The sequence below is a fragment of the Dama dama genome, chromosome 25 (assembly GCF_033118175.1).
Source record: "Dama dama isolate Ldn47 chromosome 25, ASM3311817v1, whole genome shotgun sequence".
In the NCBI taxonomy this organism is placed as follows: Eukaryota; Metazoa; Chordata; class Mammalia; order Artiodactyla; family Cervidae; genus Dama; species Dama dama.
In genome coordinates, this window is record NC_083705.1 from 17,651,235 (window position 1) to 17,667,113 (window position 15,879).

The 15,879-nt window shown below is 41.0% G+C and overlaps 1 protein-coding gene across 1 annotated transcript in view; it reads left to right on the plus strand.

Moving 5' to 3' along the window:
- The window catches only part of MRPS27 (mitochondrial ribosomal protein S27), a 100,209-nt gene that overhangs the window by 22,173 nt on the left and 62,157 nt on the right, over positions 1-15,879 (plus strand). Inside the window, exons 3-4 of the mRNA XM_061129578.1 lie at positions 2,789-2,859; positions 4,839-4,897. Of these exons, the coding sequence (XP_060985561.1) occupies positions 2,789-2,859; positions 4,839-4,897 (130 nt within the window). The remainder of the gene's footprint in view (positions 1-2,788; positions 2,860-4,838; positions 4,898-15,879) is intronic.

Consider the following 15,879-nt stretch of genomic DNA (forward strand, 5'->3'; position numbering starts at 1 on the left):
TGTGAACAGTTAGATTTAACAATATTAATTTGCCTTAGTGTGAAGAGGTTTTAGGGACTTCTTTGTATGTGTGTATTTGTGTTTTAAAATTTTTAAATCACATGGTATCAACCCCTTTAAGATAGTCATAAGAAAAATTAGTAACTTTTTACATCATATCAGGTGTTAGAGGTTTTGCAGAGTTCCTTCCCCCTAGTAGCTAGAGTCACTGAGAGCATTACCCCAGGGAAAAAAAAAGAAGAATATTGGTTAAGTGCACAGCAGTAGGTCTTCAACAAATACTTAGCAATTGATTCCCTGGTGCCTTTTTGCCTGATATTAATTTCTTTCACCAGGGAGAAAAAAAATACTTGAAAGTCCAAGTTTTAGAGTTGACTCAAACACCATGGGTTTGAACTGCGCGGGTTCACCTCCGCGCGGACTGTTTTCAGCACAGCTCACATGATGCCGCTGGGTGAGCCCTCGGATGCAGAGAGCCGCTGCGGGGCTTGAGCGTCTGCGCATGTTGGTGTCTGCAGTGGGGCTGAGACCAGTCCCATGGAGCACCAGGGCATAACTACTTCTGTTTTCTTCCTCTCTCTCCTCCCTTTCTTACTCCCTTGCTTCATTCCTTTTATTTATTTACTTAGATACATTGAGTGCCTTTCATAGAACTCTTGCAGGAACTGAGACTATGTCAGTGAATTATAAGTCCTAGCCTTCATGGTTTTTACTTCTAAGTATAAAAGACAGAAAAAAAACAAACCAAAAAAAACCACCACCAACAAACATAGACCAGTGTGTGTGGGCATTTGTAGATCATAGAAAATATTCTGGATTTTATTTTATTATGTTTTAATATTCATTTGTTTGGCTGTGACAGGTCCTATTTGCGGCACTTGGAATCTTTTTGGTTGCAGCGTGTGGGATCTTTAGTTGTAGCTTGTGCACTCTTAGTTGCAGCATGTGGGTCTATTTCCCTGACCAGGGGTTGAACCCAGGCCCCCTCCATTGGGAACATGGACTCTTAGCCACTGGGCCACCAGGGAAGCCCCTCTGGATTTTATTCCAAGTGTGATAGGAAACTGTTGGCTGGCTGAGACAAGAAAATAACAGGATCTGACTTATCTTTTAAGAGACTCAGTCAGACTGCTCTGTGGAGATGAGGTTGTAGGTGTGGGGACAGTAGTTAAGGTGACTAGTCAGGAGGTGAGAGGTTAGCTGTGGTAATGATGACACATATAAATTTCAGATCTAGCGCTCATATGATTTGCTGGTACATGGTTACAGAGTATGAAAAAGAGTGGAATCAACAGTGATGCCTTAGTTTTTGGCCTGAGTAAACCAGTTAACATGCAGCCATTTAATGAGATGGGAAAGGCTTGGAGGAAAGCAGGTTTGGATGGAGAGTTAAGAAGACAAGCAATGTTAAGATACCACACGGAAATGTCACCTATGCAGTTGGAAGTAAAAGTCTGGAGTTACAGGCAGAAGTCAGGGTCGGCATATACGTGTTCAGTCAGTAGTCTGTAGATGATGATTAAAGCTATGTGGAGGGAGAGAATGAGATACCCATGGAGCGAGCAGATGGTGAAGTCTGCTCCTCAGGGCACGTCAGCATCAAGAAGTCAAGAGGAGGAGATCCTGCAAAGGAACCCAGGAAAGAGAAAAAGAATGTTTCATGAAGGACAGAATGGTCAGCTATTGTCAGAGAAAGGTGAGGTAAGATGAGGATGAAGAATTAACCACTGGATTTAACAAAGTGGAGGTGGACTTTGGTGTCAGCAGTGAGGAAACCAGTCTGACTTCAGTGGGTCCGAGAGAGGCTGGCACTAGGGAAGTGGCGACAGTAGCATTGGGGAGACTCCTTGGAAGCAGGGCCATGAAGGAGCGGGAGAGAGAGCAGGGGCCACGGGGAATGTTTGCCGTTTTTGGTTTTGTTTGTTTAATGGACTACATCCTTTGTTTAGGAAAAGAAAAAAAAATGGAGGCAGAGTCTGTGGACACAGATGCTGGTAGCCTGGTAGACCTGATAGGATAGGGTGCCCACGATGCCTTCCGTTTTATGGTAGGGAAGTAAGGCACAAGCCGTGGGCTGAGAGGGAGAGGAGAAGGGGACGGAGCACACGGACTGTAAGTTCTAGAAGCAGTGAGCAGGCATGAAGTAATTATTTTGGAGACTGTGTTGCCTGTTATTCTAGATCTGTTTGGACTCTGAGATAACAGTGTAATCTTAGGAATACCAAGTATGTGTATGGATGTTCTGGTAAAAGGATCCAGAATAGGAATAGTTGAGGCTGAAAATCACTCATTGTAGCCACAGTGCCTTGCTGTCTGATTTGTGCAAGGGATGTGTAAAAGTCATTTCCTAAGTTCCAACTGAAAACATTTTTGAACAGCTAATATCAGTTTGTTTATCTGGTTCAAAATGCAGAAGGAACAAATGTGTAAGCATTGAAGAATCTCCTTTTCTTGGCCACTACCATCTAATTCCTTTCCCTGGAGTCTGTCAATAATAACACTTTCTTGTGTCTTCTTCCAGAGATATTTTACGGGTCCATTTTTAAAAAGCTAAATCTGTGCTGGGGTTTTTAAAACAATCCTTTCTCCAATCAAGTAAATACTTTAAAAAAAATTATACTAATATTTCTCTATTCTCTTTAATTTATTAATAATTTTTTAAAAGAGCATCCCTTTTAATACTGACTTCATAATGTTGACAGCCATCTGGCAGGAGCTGCGTCTGTTAGATTTTTCTTTAGAAATATGTATAGTTAACAAGGTTCTTTTTGCTTCTTTGTCTTCACAGCTGATCTAGCATCTTTGATGGATAAAACGTATGAGAGAAAGCTGCCTGTTAGTTCTTTAACAATATCACGGGTAAGAAAACTTACTTATATTTTCAAGGAAGAAGGAGAAAGAAAGCAAGAAAGACTATTCATATAGATGAGACTGTGTAAATAAAGACCATATTTATAGGAAATATTTTTCCAGAGTATCATGTTTTTATAATTACTAATAGATATTTTATGATGAAGTAGTAAATTTCTTTGACAGGAACAAAAGGTAATAAATTTATCAGACTCTGATGTCAGTGATCTGTGTTGTTATCTAACTTAATTTTTTAATGTGATATGATGCCATCATTTTTTTCAAAGTTGATATACTTTTCAAAGTGGTAATATTCACTTGATAATATTAGAAGTAAATTTGGTAGTTGAGAAAGTCTGTAAAAGACTTAATTTTAGGCTGCTACAGAGCATTAGATGGGAGAATAATCTTAGACTAGGAATCAAGAATAGAAATTGATCCATTGACCATTAGTGACGAGCTTCTAGGCCAGCTGTTGTGCTGGTTTCTTAACGTTATCTCACTGTTCTCAAAGCAGCCATATGAGATAAGCCTTGTTACCTCCGTTTTGCATGTAAGACTCAGAATGGTTGAGGACTTTCCCAATTTTACATAGTTCATAGGTGGAAAAATTGGGCTTTAAACCCAGATCTCTGTGGCATCAGAGTTCTTTTCTGTTGCCTCCCAGAAATAGACCTCATCTTGTCTTCATGAATTTCCTTTGTGACATTGGGCAACTGGGCCCTCTCTCAATTTCCTCATTCAGTATGGAGGTAGTAGTATCTTCCTCATAAGGCTTATGTGATGCTAAATTGAGATCTTAGTTGTGAAAACTCTTTGTAGAAATTAATGGCACCATAAAATTGAAAAGACTGTTAAATCCAGGAGAGGAAAAATAAAGAAACCATCATCCCTTTTAGTCTCAGTGCTTTTTTTCTGCTTTTAGTGGGAAAATATCAAACTGTTCAGCTTGATCATAACCTAGTAATTTTCATATTGGAGAGGAGCTGAAAGACCACTGGTTCATCCCTTATATGATGGATAAAATCTCTGTAGCCATAATGCCTGGTGTTTGTTTAGGCAGCACTTCAAGGTTTAAAGAACTTTGATGTAAGAGCTTTCACATACATTTTCTTGTTGGTTGGAGCTTCATACTCTTCAGTTCAGGTGCCTTTATCCTGTTTATGCAGATGAGCAACTAAGTTCCAGAGAGACTGTGTCATCTGTTTATGCCACACAGCATGCAGTCAGGAGAACTAGTTTTCAATCTTGGGTCCTGTGTTTGAACCATATTTTATCTGCCCCTTAATAAGATTTCTAAATCAAATCTATTAAGTCCTCCAAAGAGGACCCAGAAGTCTCCCCTCTACTCTCCTCTCCGTCCTCCTGAAGTCTTAACTTTATTCACTACATCCATTATTTCCTACTTCATCCTTTTTGCCTCTGAGTCTTTAGTTTAGAGTAGAATTTATCGCCAGAAGAGTCTTTTTCTGTTTCTCAGGTTTAGAGTTAAGGAACACACTGGGGTTATTTTGTGGGTCAAAAGGAGACTTGGTTGGTAGACAGTAGCAAGTTGACTGGTCCGTAGCAGACCAAATCAGATAGGAAAAATGGATATAAGATCGAGTTCTCTAAATTTAGATTTTCCTCTTTTGGGTCATGTTTTTTCAGCCATTAGAGTCTTCATCTTCTGAACTGTTGTGTTTGCATATATTTGGAGCTTGGAAAACAGAAAGAATCAAGATTTAAAGATAAAGGAAAATATCAGTGACTAATTATAAAGTAAGAAGAGCCCTTTCTTGTTTGGAGCGGGGTTCGTGTTCAGTTTTTCTAACCAAGGTTATTGTACGTATAGAAAAAGAGAGGCCATTGTAGATTCTTTGTTGGTGTTAGCATAAAGTGGTATGAAGGGTGGAGCCACACTACGTGAACCCTGTCCTAATAAAATGACTGGTTAATTTTTAAGGTCAGTATGTGACTTAGGCTCAATACCTTTTTCCGTCTTTCAGTTTGTGGACAACATTTCATCTCGAGAAGAGATAGACCATGCAGAGTATTACCTTTACAAGTAAGTTTTTCATTTCATTTGACTGTATATTCTTGTTTCACATCCCTTTTTAATAGTGAAAGATCACTAGTACTGTATATAATGTTCAGTATCTGGCTTTTAAAGTTTGTGCTTTGGTGATCTTTGCATATCGGTGTGTAGAGAGCTTAGTCGTTTTTTTTTATAACTGCATCATATTCCTTACTATGAATATGTTATGTTATTTATTTACTTTTGGTTGTGCTTGATCTTCATTGCTGTGTTTAGGCTTTTTTAGTTGTGGTGAGTGAGGGCTACTCTTTATTCTGGTGTGCAGGTTCTCATTGTGATGACTTCTCTTGTTGTGGAGCACAGGCTCTAGGCATGCAGGCTTCAGTAACTACAGCTTGTGGGCTCAGTAGTTGTGGCTTGTGGGGCCCTAGAGTGTGCCGGCTCTGCTAGTCGTGGCTCACGGGCGTAGTTGCTCTGAGGCACGTGGAATTTTCCTGGACCAGAATGAACTTGTAACCTTTACATTGGCGGGTGGATTCTTATCTTATACCAGGGAAGTCCTGAATATGTTATTTAAATCAGTTCCCTACTGTAGGGCCTTTGTGTTGTTTTTACTTTTTGTATCATGTACAACACAACCATTAATAATCTTTTACATAAGTAATTTTGCACACAGTTCTCATAAGTATGTATATTTAATATACATATGTAGATGCAATGATACATATGTATTGACATACATACATACTTAGCTTCAGTAACTTTGCCAAAGCTTGCCCAACAGAGGTATTTTCATACTACTGGATTTTTGTTACTCTGATAGGAGAGAAAAACATGTCTGTCTATCTCTTCTCTCCCTTTTTTATTTAGCTGGAAATACACTTTTTAAGCCCCATTCAGCACTTTCTTTCTTTTTTTTAATTTTAAACTTTATTTTATATTGGGGTATAGCTGATTAACAGTGTTGCGATAGTTTCAGGTGAGCAGCAGAAGGCCTCAGCCGTACATATGCATTTATCCTTTCTCCCCCAAACTCCCCTCCCATCCAGGCTGCCACATAACATTGAGCAGAGGTCCATGTGCTATACAGTATATCCTTGTTGGTTATCCATTTTAAATATAGCAGTGTGTACATGTCCATCCCAGACTCCCTAACTGTCCCTTACCTCTGACAGCCATAAGTTCGTTTCCTAAGTCTGTAAGTCTCCTGTTTTCTAAGTAAGTTCATTTGTATCATTTCTTTTTAGATTCCACCAAGAATTTCTAAGTGGAAGTCTAAGAAATTCAGGTGATATTTCTCCTCCTCTCTCTGACACTTCACTCAGTATGACACTCTCTTGGTCCATCCATGTTGCTGCATATGACATTCTTTCATTCTTTTCAGTGGCTGAGTATCATTCCATTGTGTATATGTACCATATCGTCTTTATCCATTCCTCTGTCAATGGACATTTAGGTTTCTTCCATGTCTTGGCTGTTGTAAATAGTACTGCAGTGAACTTTGGGGTGTACGTTTCTTTCTGGATCATGTTTTCCTCCAGATGTATGCCCAGGAGTAGGACTGCAGGGTCCTGTGGTAGCTCGATTTTAGTTTTTTAAGGAACCTGCATTCTGTTCTCCATAGTGGCTTTACCAGTGTACATTTCCACCAGCAGTGGAGGGGGGTTCTCTTTTCTTCACACCCTCTCCAGCATTTATTATTTGTGGATTTTTTGATGATGGCCATTCTGACTGGTGTAAGGTAGTTTTGATTTTGTATTTCTCTAGTAATTAGCAGTGTTGAACATCTTTTCATGTATCTCTTGGTCATATGTTTGTCTTCTTTGGAGAAATGTCTGTTTAGGACTTCTGCCCATTTTTTGATTGGGTTGTTTTGATGCTGTTAAGCGTCATGAGCTTTTTGTAAATTTTAGAGACTAATCCCTTGTCAGTCACATCATTTGCAAATATTTTCTCCTGATCTGTGGGTTGTCTTTCCATTTAGTTTATTGTTCCTTTGCTCTGCAAAAGCTTTTGAGTTTAGAATTTGGTGACACAAAAGACGCTGAACAGCCACAGCAATCTTGAGAAGGAAAAGTGGAGCTGGAGGAGTCAGGCTCCTGGCTTCAGACTGTACTACAAAGCCACAGTCATCAAAACAGTATGGTACTGGTGCAAAAATAAAAATATAGATCAATGGAACAGGGTAGAAAACCCAGAAATAAACCCATGCACCTATGGTCAGTTAATCTATGACAAAGGAGGCAAGACTACCCAATGTTGGAAGGACAGTCTCTTCAATAAATGGTGCTGGGAAAACTGGACAGCTGCATGTTAAAAATGAAACTTTTTAAAGATCATTCTTTAACACCATACACAAAAATAAGCTCCAAATACATGAAAGGCCTAAATATGAGACTGGACACTATAAAACTCCTAGAGGAAAACATAGGCAGAACAGTCTCAGACATCGCAATAATTTTTTTTTTTTTTGGAGCCATCTCTCAGAATAATGGAAATGAAAACAAAAATAAATGGGACCTACTTAAGCACTATTTTCAATTAACACAATTCCGAAACTTTTTCTACATTGCTTCATTCTTTCTCACAGCTGGGAACAATTCCACTGAACTTCAGATATACTCACCCCTGTGTACAAAGAAACATGTTCATTAAAGCACCATCTATACCACTAAATACTGGAATAACCTAAAGCTCATTAAGTAAAAGATTGATCAAATAAATTATGATTTATTCTTGTAGTTGATTTTTCATCTATCAAAAACTGTCACAGTGATACCTTACAACTGACTTTTCATGTGATTCCTTATTGTGATTTTAAAAGCCCGATTTATTCCAATTCCTAGGCAGCAAGAAAAGACTCAGACAGAAATTTAAAATGTTTCCAGTAAGCGTTACATTAGAATTTCCATTTGATCTTAACTCTTTTTTGGTCAAGAGAGTTTTCAGTTATTTCCATCTGGGTATATTTTTTAAAGCCTTCTTTAGATTAATCAAAATGTATCCAATTTTTTCATATGTGATATTGCTAACTAGCAATGAGACTTTTTGTTTTCTCTCTGAATTGGGTAGATTCTACCATCATTTTGGTGTTTTCTATTTAAATATGAATTTCAAGTAGGTGGGATTCCTAACCTTAAATTATTTTAAATCTAAGATTGCCTTTCACAGTGTCCTAAGTTTAAATTCTAGGTCCTGAAATGATAATTGCAAGTGCCCTCCTACCCTCCCTGGACTTCCCGGATGGCTCTGATAGTAAAGAATCTGCCCACATTGCAGTAGACCTGGGTTTGATCCCAGGGTCGGAAAGATCCCCTGGAGAAGGAAATGGCAACCCATGCCAATATTCCTGCCTGGAGAATGCCATGGACGGAGGAACTTGGTGGCCTACAGTCCATGGGGTCGCAAAGAGACATGACTCAGCCACTGACACTTTTTTCCTGCCCTTCATTAAGATAAACACAAATGAATTCCTCGGCGAGAGCAAGGAATCGACCTTCCTTTAGTGGATCTTTGACACTGTGGGGCTCCTTTGGTAGTTGTTTTTGCCTCTGCTGAAAGGTGCATTTGGGCTAGCACCTTTGTTTGCTTTGTTCATGGGAAAATGCAGAAATAGTTCCAATTTATAAATAGGAACCATTCAAGACATAGTGCCATGGTCTTAGAAGAAATATGTCCCAAGTTTACCTCTACCTCTGAAGCATAGAACTGATTTCAGCGTGTATTTATTGAGCACCCATCGTGTGCCCAGAATTTATCCAAAGTGTTAGGCGTGCAATGATGAATAAGTTAGACACTGTTACTGTCTTCATACATTAAAGTTTAACTGAGAAATTTCAGTCCTCCTGAAAGACCTTTTGTGATTAATTCTTCATATCATGTCCAGTTTTGTGAGACCTGGAGTCTTATTGAAAGTCATAAAATCTCTATTTCCTATTTTTACTTAGGTCATGTAGGATACTCGTGTTCTTATTCATCTTAAATCTAAGCCATTGTTTAATTTGACATTCCATCCTTTGCTTAATCAAAACTAGTGTTCTCACCATGACTTAATCACTCTTTTATTTCTGTTCTTTCTCCTCCCATTGCCACGAAAATATAGCTCTATTTTACTCAGCTTTTTTTTTTTTAAGAAATGTCTTTGTGACTTGATATTACTGTTGTCTGTGTGTGAGACTTGGTACAGCGCCATAAAGCTGTGTCAGGTTTAGATGATGGAAGTTGGCCAGTGTTTGTTCATCAGCTGAGTATCATCTGCTCTCCAGCCTTAGGGGATATACAAAACACAGTAATGCCTCAGCAAAGTTACAGGTCAAGTTATGAACTCTTGGGGTTTCTCTCCTTTAATTGAAATCAGGAGTGTTAATCCTGAGGACCCCAAGAGCCTGTGGGATTTCCACCAGTTAGGTTTTCAGCATGCGTGGTTGCAGTGCCTAGCATTTTCACACGAGTGTCATCTCGGAGTAAACAGTGGAGGATATGGAAGCATAGGAGCAATTCATTAATCCTGCAACTAACACTCTCTTGCTGGCCGACCTGGAGGATTTCTCATTTCCCAGGAGGTCTCTTTGAGGGGAAGGCTGGCGGCCACCTCTGCCGCTGGTGCAAATCGTCTCCTGCGTCAGTCAGCCTGCAGAGACCAGGCTCTGCGAGCAGAGTGTAATGGCTGCATCTCCACACCTTTGGTGATCAGGTCTTCCAAGTGATTACATAGAGTCTAAGAGAGGTGGAGAAGTTCAAAAACCTGGAGTGGTCCATGGAGAACTGGTTGAGCATCTGTCATTAAGTCAGACGCACAGTAAGCAGCTCCAAGCCCCACAGTTCAGGGTGTTTCCAGCACATGCCAGCGTGTTAACCGTCCTGTCATCCCAGCAGAGACGCAGCCTTTGAATCTCCTGGAGTACACAGGTTTAAAAGTTTGGGGGCATCAACATTAAAGAGTCCCAGGCATCTTTTAAGGAGAAATACAGAGGCTGCTCTTTAGATTGCAGGAAAGGGAAAGTGAAAGTCACTCAGTCCTGTCCGACCCTTTGTGACCCCGTGGACTATACAGTCCATGGAATTCTCCAGGCCAGAATCCTGGAGTGGGTAGCCTTTCCCTTCTCCGGGGGATCTTCCCAACCCAGGGATCGAACCCAGGTCTCCCACATTGCAGGCAGATTCTTTACCAGCTGAGCCACAAGGGAAGCCCAAGAATACTGGAGTGGGTAGCCAGTCCCTTCTCCAGCGGATCTTCATGATCCAGGAATCAAACCGGGGTCTCCTGCATTGCAGGCAGATCCTTTACCAACTGAGCTATGAGGGAAGCCCCAGATAGCAGGAGGGAGAGCAAATATTCAACCACCCCTGTTTGGGACCTGAGCCTCCTCTCTGAGTGCTCAAACCTTTTGAACAACTTCTGCCCTGCTACTTGTAAGTAAAAAATGCAAATACTAAGGAAAGGGAAATCATGCTTTAAACAAAAGAATAATGTGAACTAAAGATGATTAAGTCAGTTAGTTCTAGGAGCCATATAGGTTGACAATAATGAAACTAAAAAAAAAAAACTTGACAATACTCTACAACAAACCCAAGAGTAAAAATGAGTAAAATAGTAAAAAAGCTAAGTTGAAGTAAATAAAATATGAAAGCTAAGAAACAAGAGAACACAACCTGCTAAGAACTGTTGGGCTGTGCAAAATAAACATGATTAAAATAAGAGAATAAAAAAGTAAAAAGCAACATAAATCAAGATAAGAAGGACTTGAGCCAGGGATTTCATAAACTGTGTATAATGTTGCTGGGAGGTTAGGACAGTAGGCACAGGCCCGCTGTTGCAAGATACTCTCAGCAGGCCGAGTGATAAATCCCTTCAGGAGTGGCTTGCAAACTGTCCTCCAAGGAGCCCTCTAGCTGGTCCCTCACAGGGGCCTCGGTGAGCGTCTTGGAGAGCAGCAGGCTGTGTGGGACAGGCCGGGCAGCTCTGCCCCCAGCCCTTGGCTGCTGCTTCAGCCAGAAAAGCTGTGCCTCCAGCTGCTTTATGGATCATGTTGGCGGGAGAGAATTCAAGGGGGAAGTCTGTGAACCTAGATGAGAATAAAATTGCATTTTCATTTTCACTTGCCTTCCAGTAATATTTAGCATTGTCTTCAGTTGCGAACATTGATAGCAGACTACAGTACTGTTAGCAGTGTCTGTCTTTCTCGTCAATAAAGATTTTTTAATATCTTTTTATGTTGATTTTCTTATATCTCATTGCATTTGTTGCCAGTATCTTGACAAATTATGCTCATCACTGCCTAGAACTTGCATTTATAATTAAACTGTTGCTGGCTAGTGTTATTTCCTTTATTAATGGAGAAGCACATGTGACCATATCTCAGGGACTTTTTGATGTTTTGATAATTCTGTTTCACTATAATTGGTTTCCTTGGTAACCCTGTGTTTAACTCATTATTCAAGAAGGTGTCATCAGACTGCCTGAGAGTTCATGCTGCAAAAAAATGTTACAAATATCACTGTGAAGGCATTTTACTTGGACTTACTCCTGCTTCTTCCCCTAGGCCTTTTGAAGTTTTCTAGTTCTTTTTCTTCTTTTGATAATTTTATTTATCTATCTTTGGCTGTGCTGGGTCTTTGTTGCTACACGCGGGCTTTCTCTAGTTGCGGCGAGCAGGCCTGCTCTGGTTCCAGTGGGCAGGCCTCTCTTGTTGCAGAGCACAGGCTGTGGCACGGGGACCCCGGCAGCTGCGGCGCATGCGCTCAGTCGCTGCGGCCCACGGGCCCCAGGGCACAGGCTTAGTGGTTGTGCTGCACGGCCTTCGTTGCTTCACACCGTGTGGGATATTCCCAGATCAGGGATTGAGCCCCTGTCTCCTGCATTGCCAGGCAGATTCTTTACTCTAGAGCCACCAGGGAAGCCTGTGTTGAGAAGAAGCTTTTCTGCTCTTATTTTAGGTTAAACCTTCTAGAGTAAGATAGGCATACGGGTGATACGTGAAAGTTTAGATACAGCCAGTCTCTTGTCTCCCCATTGGAGCAGAAGAGGTTTGGTGAAAAGTGAGATTTGGGGAAGCCCTGAGATGCTGTCCGAGCAGTGCTAGGATGGGCTTGGGCAAGAACACCTCTGCTTGATTGTAGTATCATCACCACTTGCCCCACTCCAGCCCCAAGTTGCAGAGAAGCCTCAGTGTTCCGCCCACAGTAGCGGCAGAGGTTGGAGGCACGGAAGAGAAAGGTAAGAGCCCAGCCCAGCCCAGGACAGCTGAGAGGAGGAGACTGCTCAGTGCTGGTGAGCTTGAGAAGGTGACTGCCGATCCATGCTCTACATTTGTTAAGTACAGTTTTATATGTCCCATGTCAGTAAAAGGAATTCAATTTTTTTCCCCCCTTAGGCAAAAGATTCATTTCTGCTTTCTGCCCACATGCCCTCTCATTGGCTTTTGAAGAAAAAGGGCTTCCTACCTTTTGCCTTACTATTAATTTATAGTGCTGCTAAGAATCTGATCTGCATCTTGATTTTGCTGACTCAGGGATGGAGAGTCACTGAGCACGCTCAGCGTAGAAGTCGTGCGTGTAAGCCATGTCTGTCCTGCAGTGAGAAGGGAAACCACAGGGTGAAATGTCAGCAGCGGGACAGGGCTAGAAAAACCAAAGCGGTGCTTTCCCAGCGCAAGAATTGATAAGGATTTCAGATGGGGCTACAGCTTATTTTTAAGAAACCTGAGGCAGAAAGAATTCCATGGAAACCAGAGTGGTAAGGCAGTGTGTCTTTCCTGGGCCACCTGATCGGTAGTTCTGAGCTCAAGACTCTCCAGGTTGGTGTTGCGGCCCACATGCAGACAGGCGAGCCCCGGGCAGGCTCTATGTGTCCCTTTCAGGAGGTGAAACTGCCTGTCATCAGTGAAATTGTGGCACCAGTTAAAGATGTTGCTTTCATGGTTTATAACAAGCTTTAACAGTGGCTGTATTAGTATTTGATTACTACATTAACAGAATGCAGACCCAAGCCATAAAAATTCCTTCTTTCTGTGAGACGTCCTCCTCTTCACTGAGGATGTTTGCAAATTACATTTTTAAAGGCATACTTAGACTTTCAAATCATTTTAGCATGGTGGCAGTTTAGAGATGCATGAAATTAAACTTGCTTCTTTTACTATTCATGCATCAATAATCTAAACTGATAATTTTATCTGCAACATAAATGGTCAGTCCTGAAGGATAAGTGATAGAAATTTCTAACATCTATATAGCATTTTCTATTTTAAGAATACATTTTTTAAAAAGGTAGCCTTTCAGACTTTAGCAAAAATGTCGGGAATACTTCATTAATTGTCACACAATGAGAAAAGATCGCTGCAGAGCTCCGTGAGAAGGTCTGTTTTTCTCAGAATGCAGCTCTGTGTTGTCATGGAGAGTGGCGTGCCACCCATTAATGCGAGGAAGTCAAGGTTGCGTGGCACGCAGTGTGCTGCCAGCATTTTCATCCACACTGTACCTGGGCCTCAGGCATCTTTCATCCATGGCTTAACTGACCTGGCATATACCAGGCGTCCCCAGTTGGAGACGGATGGCAGGTCAGGAACAGCTGGGGCGAGGCAGATGGTAGCCTGCATGTCTCCAGGTCCCAGGTTGGGAGCCAGCCTTGAGAAGGAAGGACCAAAATAGCTTCATTTTTCAGTAAGCAAAAATATACACATGGTACCTTAGAAGGTGAGTACACTACCCCAGGCCTATGTTGTAAGAATCCATTTCTGCCTGTAGGAAGGGGGGAGCGTGGGAGTTTATTAGGAGGGAACACTGTTCATGAGTTAAGCAGTAGTCATTTTTCTTTGAGGGCATAGAGATTGTGTTTTATAGCACTAAAAGGAAATTTAAAATCTTTCTGTTAGCATACTGCCAGATCTCATCATGTTTGAACATTATTAAGGAAAGAGCAAAGAGCCCAAGGGGCAGTGAATGAGTCTTAGAGCATTTTTTAGGAGCAGTTTCATACTTTAAATTGCCAAGTGCTTTATTTAGTTCTTATTTGCTCATCCTTACCACAGGCCTGGGAGATTAACTGTTAATGGCTCTGCATGAGAGGATACCAGATTGTCAGGAGCATCGTCCACACCTTGCCAAAGTCCCATGGAGACTCCACTCCTGACTTTGCACTTCTCTCCCTATACTGATCTTGTTATTTCGGCCTGGAGCCTGGTAATAGGAGTGTAGAGGTAACCTTCAAAGGTGTTTTCCTGGCTTTGGTTCTGACATTCCACCCAGCTTGCCCAGAGTGATCTCACACATTGCTCTCTGATTTCTCTGCAGTAATGAATGGGTCCTTGGAGGCCCTTAACCTCAGAGTCCAAAGCAGTCCCTGCTGCTGCCGACATCTGTGGACAGGTCTTTGTAGAGACATATGCTTTCATTTCTTTGGGGTAAATATCTACGTGTGGAAGGCTGGAGCATGTGGTAGGTACACATTCCAGAGTGTTCATACCATTGTACAATCCCAACAGCAATTCCAGGGCCTCCATATTTTTGCCAGCAGAGTTGACCATGCTAGCATGTGTTTAATGGTATCTCACTGTCACTGTGGTTTTAATTTGTGTAAATATTTGCTTGATATTGAGCATCTTTTCATGTGCTTATCTTCAGTCCTTGTAACTCCTTGGTGAAGTATCTGTTTAAATCTTTTATCACGTCTTTTATTGAATCACTTGTTTTCTCATTATTGAGTTTTGAGAACTTTTTCTCTTGTAATTTTTCTTTTTATTCACTAACAGTATTTTTCAAAGAGCAGTTTTTATTTTTGATGGAAGTCCAGTTTGTTATTAATAGTTTTTTCTTTTCTAAATTGTGCCTTTGGTGTCAAATGAGAAATCTTTGCTTCACCCAACATCACAGAGATTTTTCTCTTGTGTTTTGTTTGAGAAGTTTTATAGTTTTAGGTTCCATGATTAGGTCTATGATCCATTTTAAGGCGTTACTTTTTTTTATATGGTATGAGGTAAGGGTCCAAGTTAAATTTTTGGCATAAGAAAAACCTAGTCCTGTCAGAACCATTTGTTGAAGACTCTTCTTTCTGTGCTGAACTATCTTTGAATCTTGCTCAGAAATCAGTTGAGTCTAGATGAGTGAGTCTCCTTCTGAGCTGTTTTGTTCCTTCGATCTCTGTTCCATTTCCTGTCTTTTCTCCCCCTTCGGCTGCTCTGTACAGCATGCAGGATTTCAGTTCCCTGACCAAGGATAGCACGCGTGTCCCTGGCAGTGGCAGCATGGAGTCCTGACCACTGGAGGCCAGGGGTGTGTTTCCGTTGTCTCTCTTGATGCCAGTACTGCACTCTCTTTATGGCTGTGTCTTATAGTCAGTCTTAAAATTAGGTAGTGTAAGGCTTCCCACTTGGTTCTTTTCTCTTTTCAAAGTCGCTTTACCTAGTCTGCTGCATTCCATATCAATTTTAGAATCACGGTGTGTGTCTGTATATGTGCACACATACATACATAAATATTTTATTAATAATGAAATTAGGAGCAAGATCAATTCCAGAAATATGTACTGAATGCCTGGCATATGGTGATGGTTTAGTTGCTAAGTCGTGTCTGACTCTTGTGACCCCATGGACTGTAGCCCACCAGGCTCCTCTGTCCGTGGGATTTTTTAGGCAAGAATACTGGAGTGGGTTGCCATTTCCTTTTCCAGGCGATCTTCCTGACCAAGGGATCAAATCTGGGTCTCCTGCACTGCAGGTAGTCTACTGCATTGCAGGCAGATTCTTTACTGACTGAACCACCAGGGTAGTCCAGTATATATTTAGAAATAAGACAGAAATAAGGTAGAGGGAAGATTATAACGTAAAAGTCAGTAATCACTCTTTTTCCATTGAAGACAAATTTAAACTGTCCTGACAGAATTTCGGATTTCAAGTCTGTAAGACAAATGATTCTCATCTCTGTTTATAAAAGAAATTCCAAAGCCATTAGAAGGTTTAAGAGAAATGCTTTTTAATTTGCCAGAACTGTGGTATGTTCAAAGGAAGGATATGAATCAC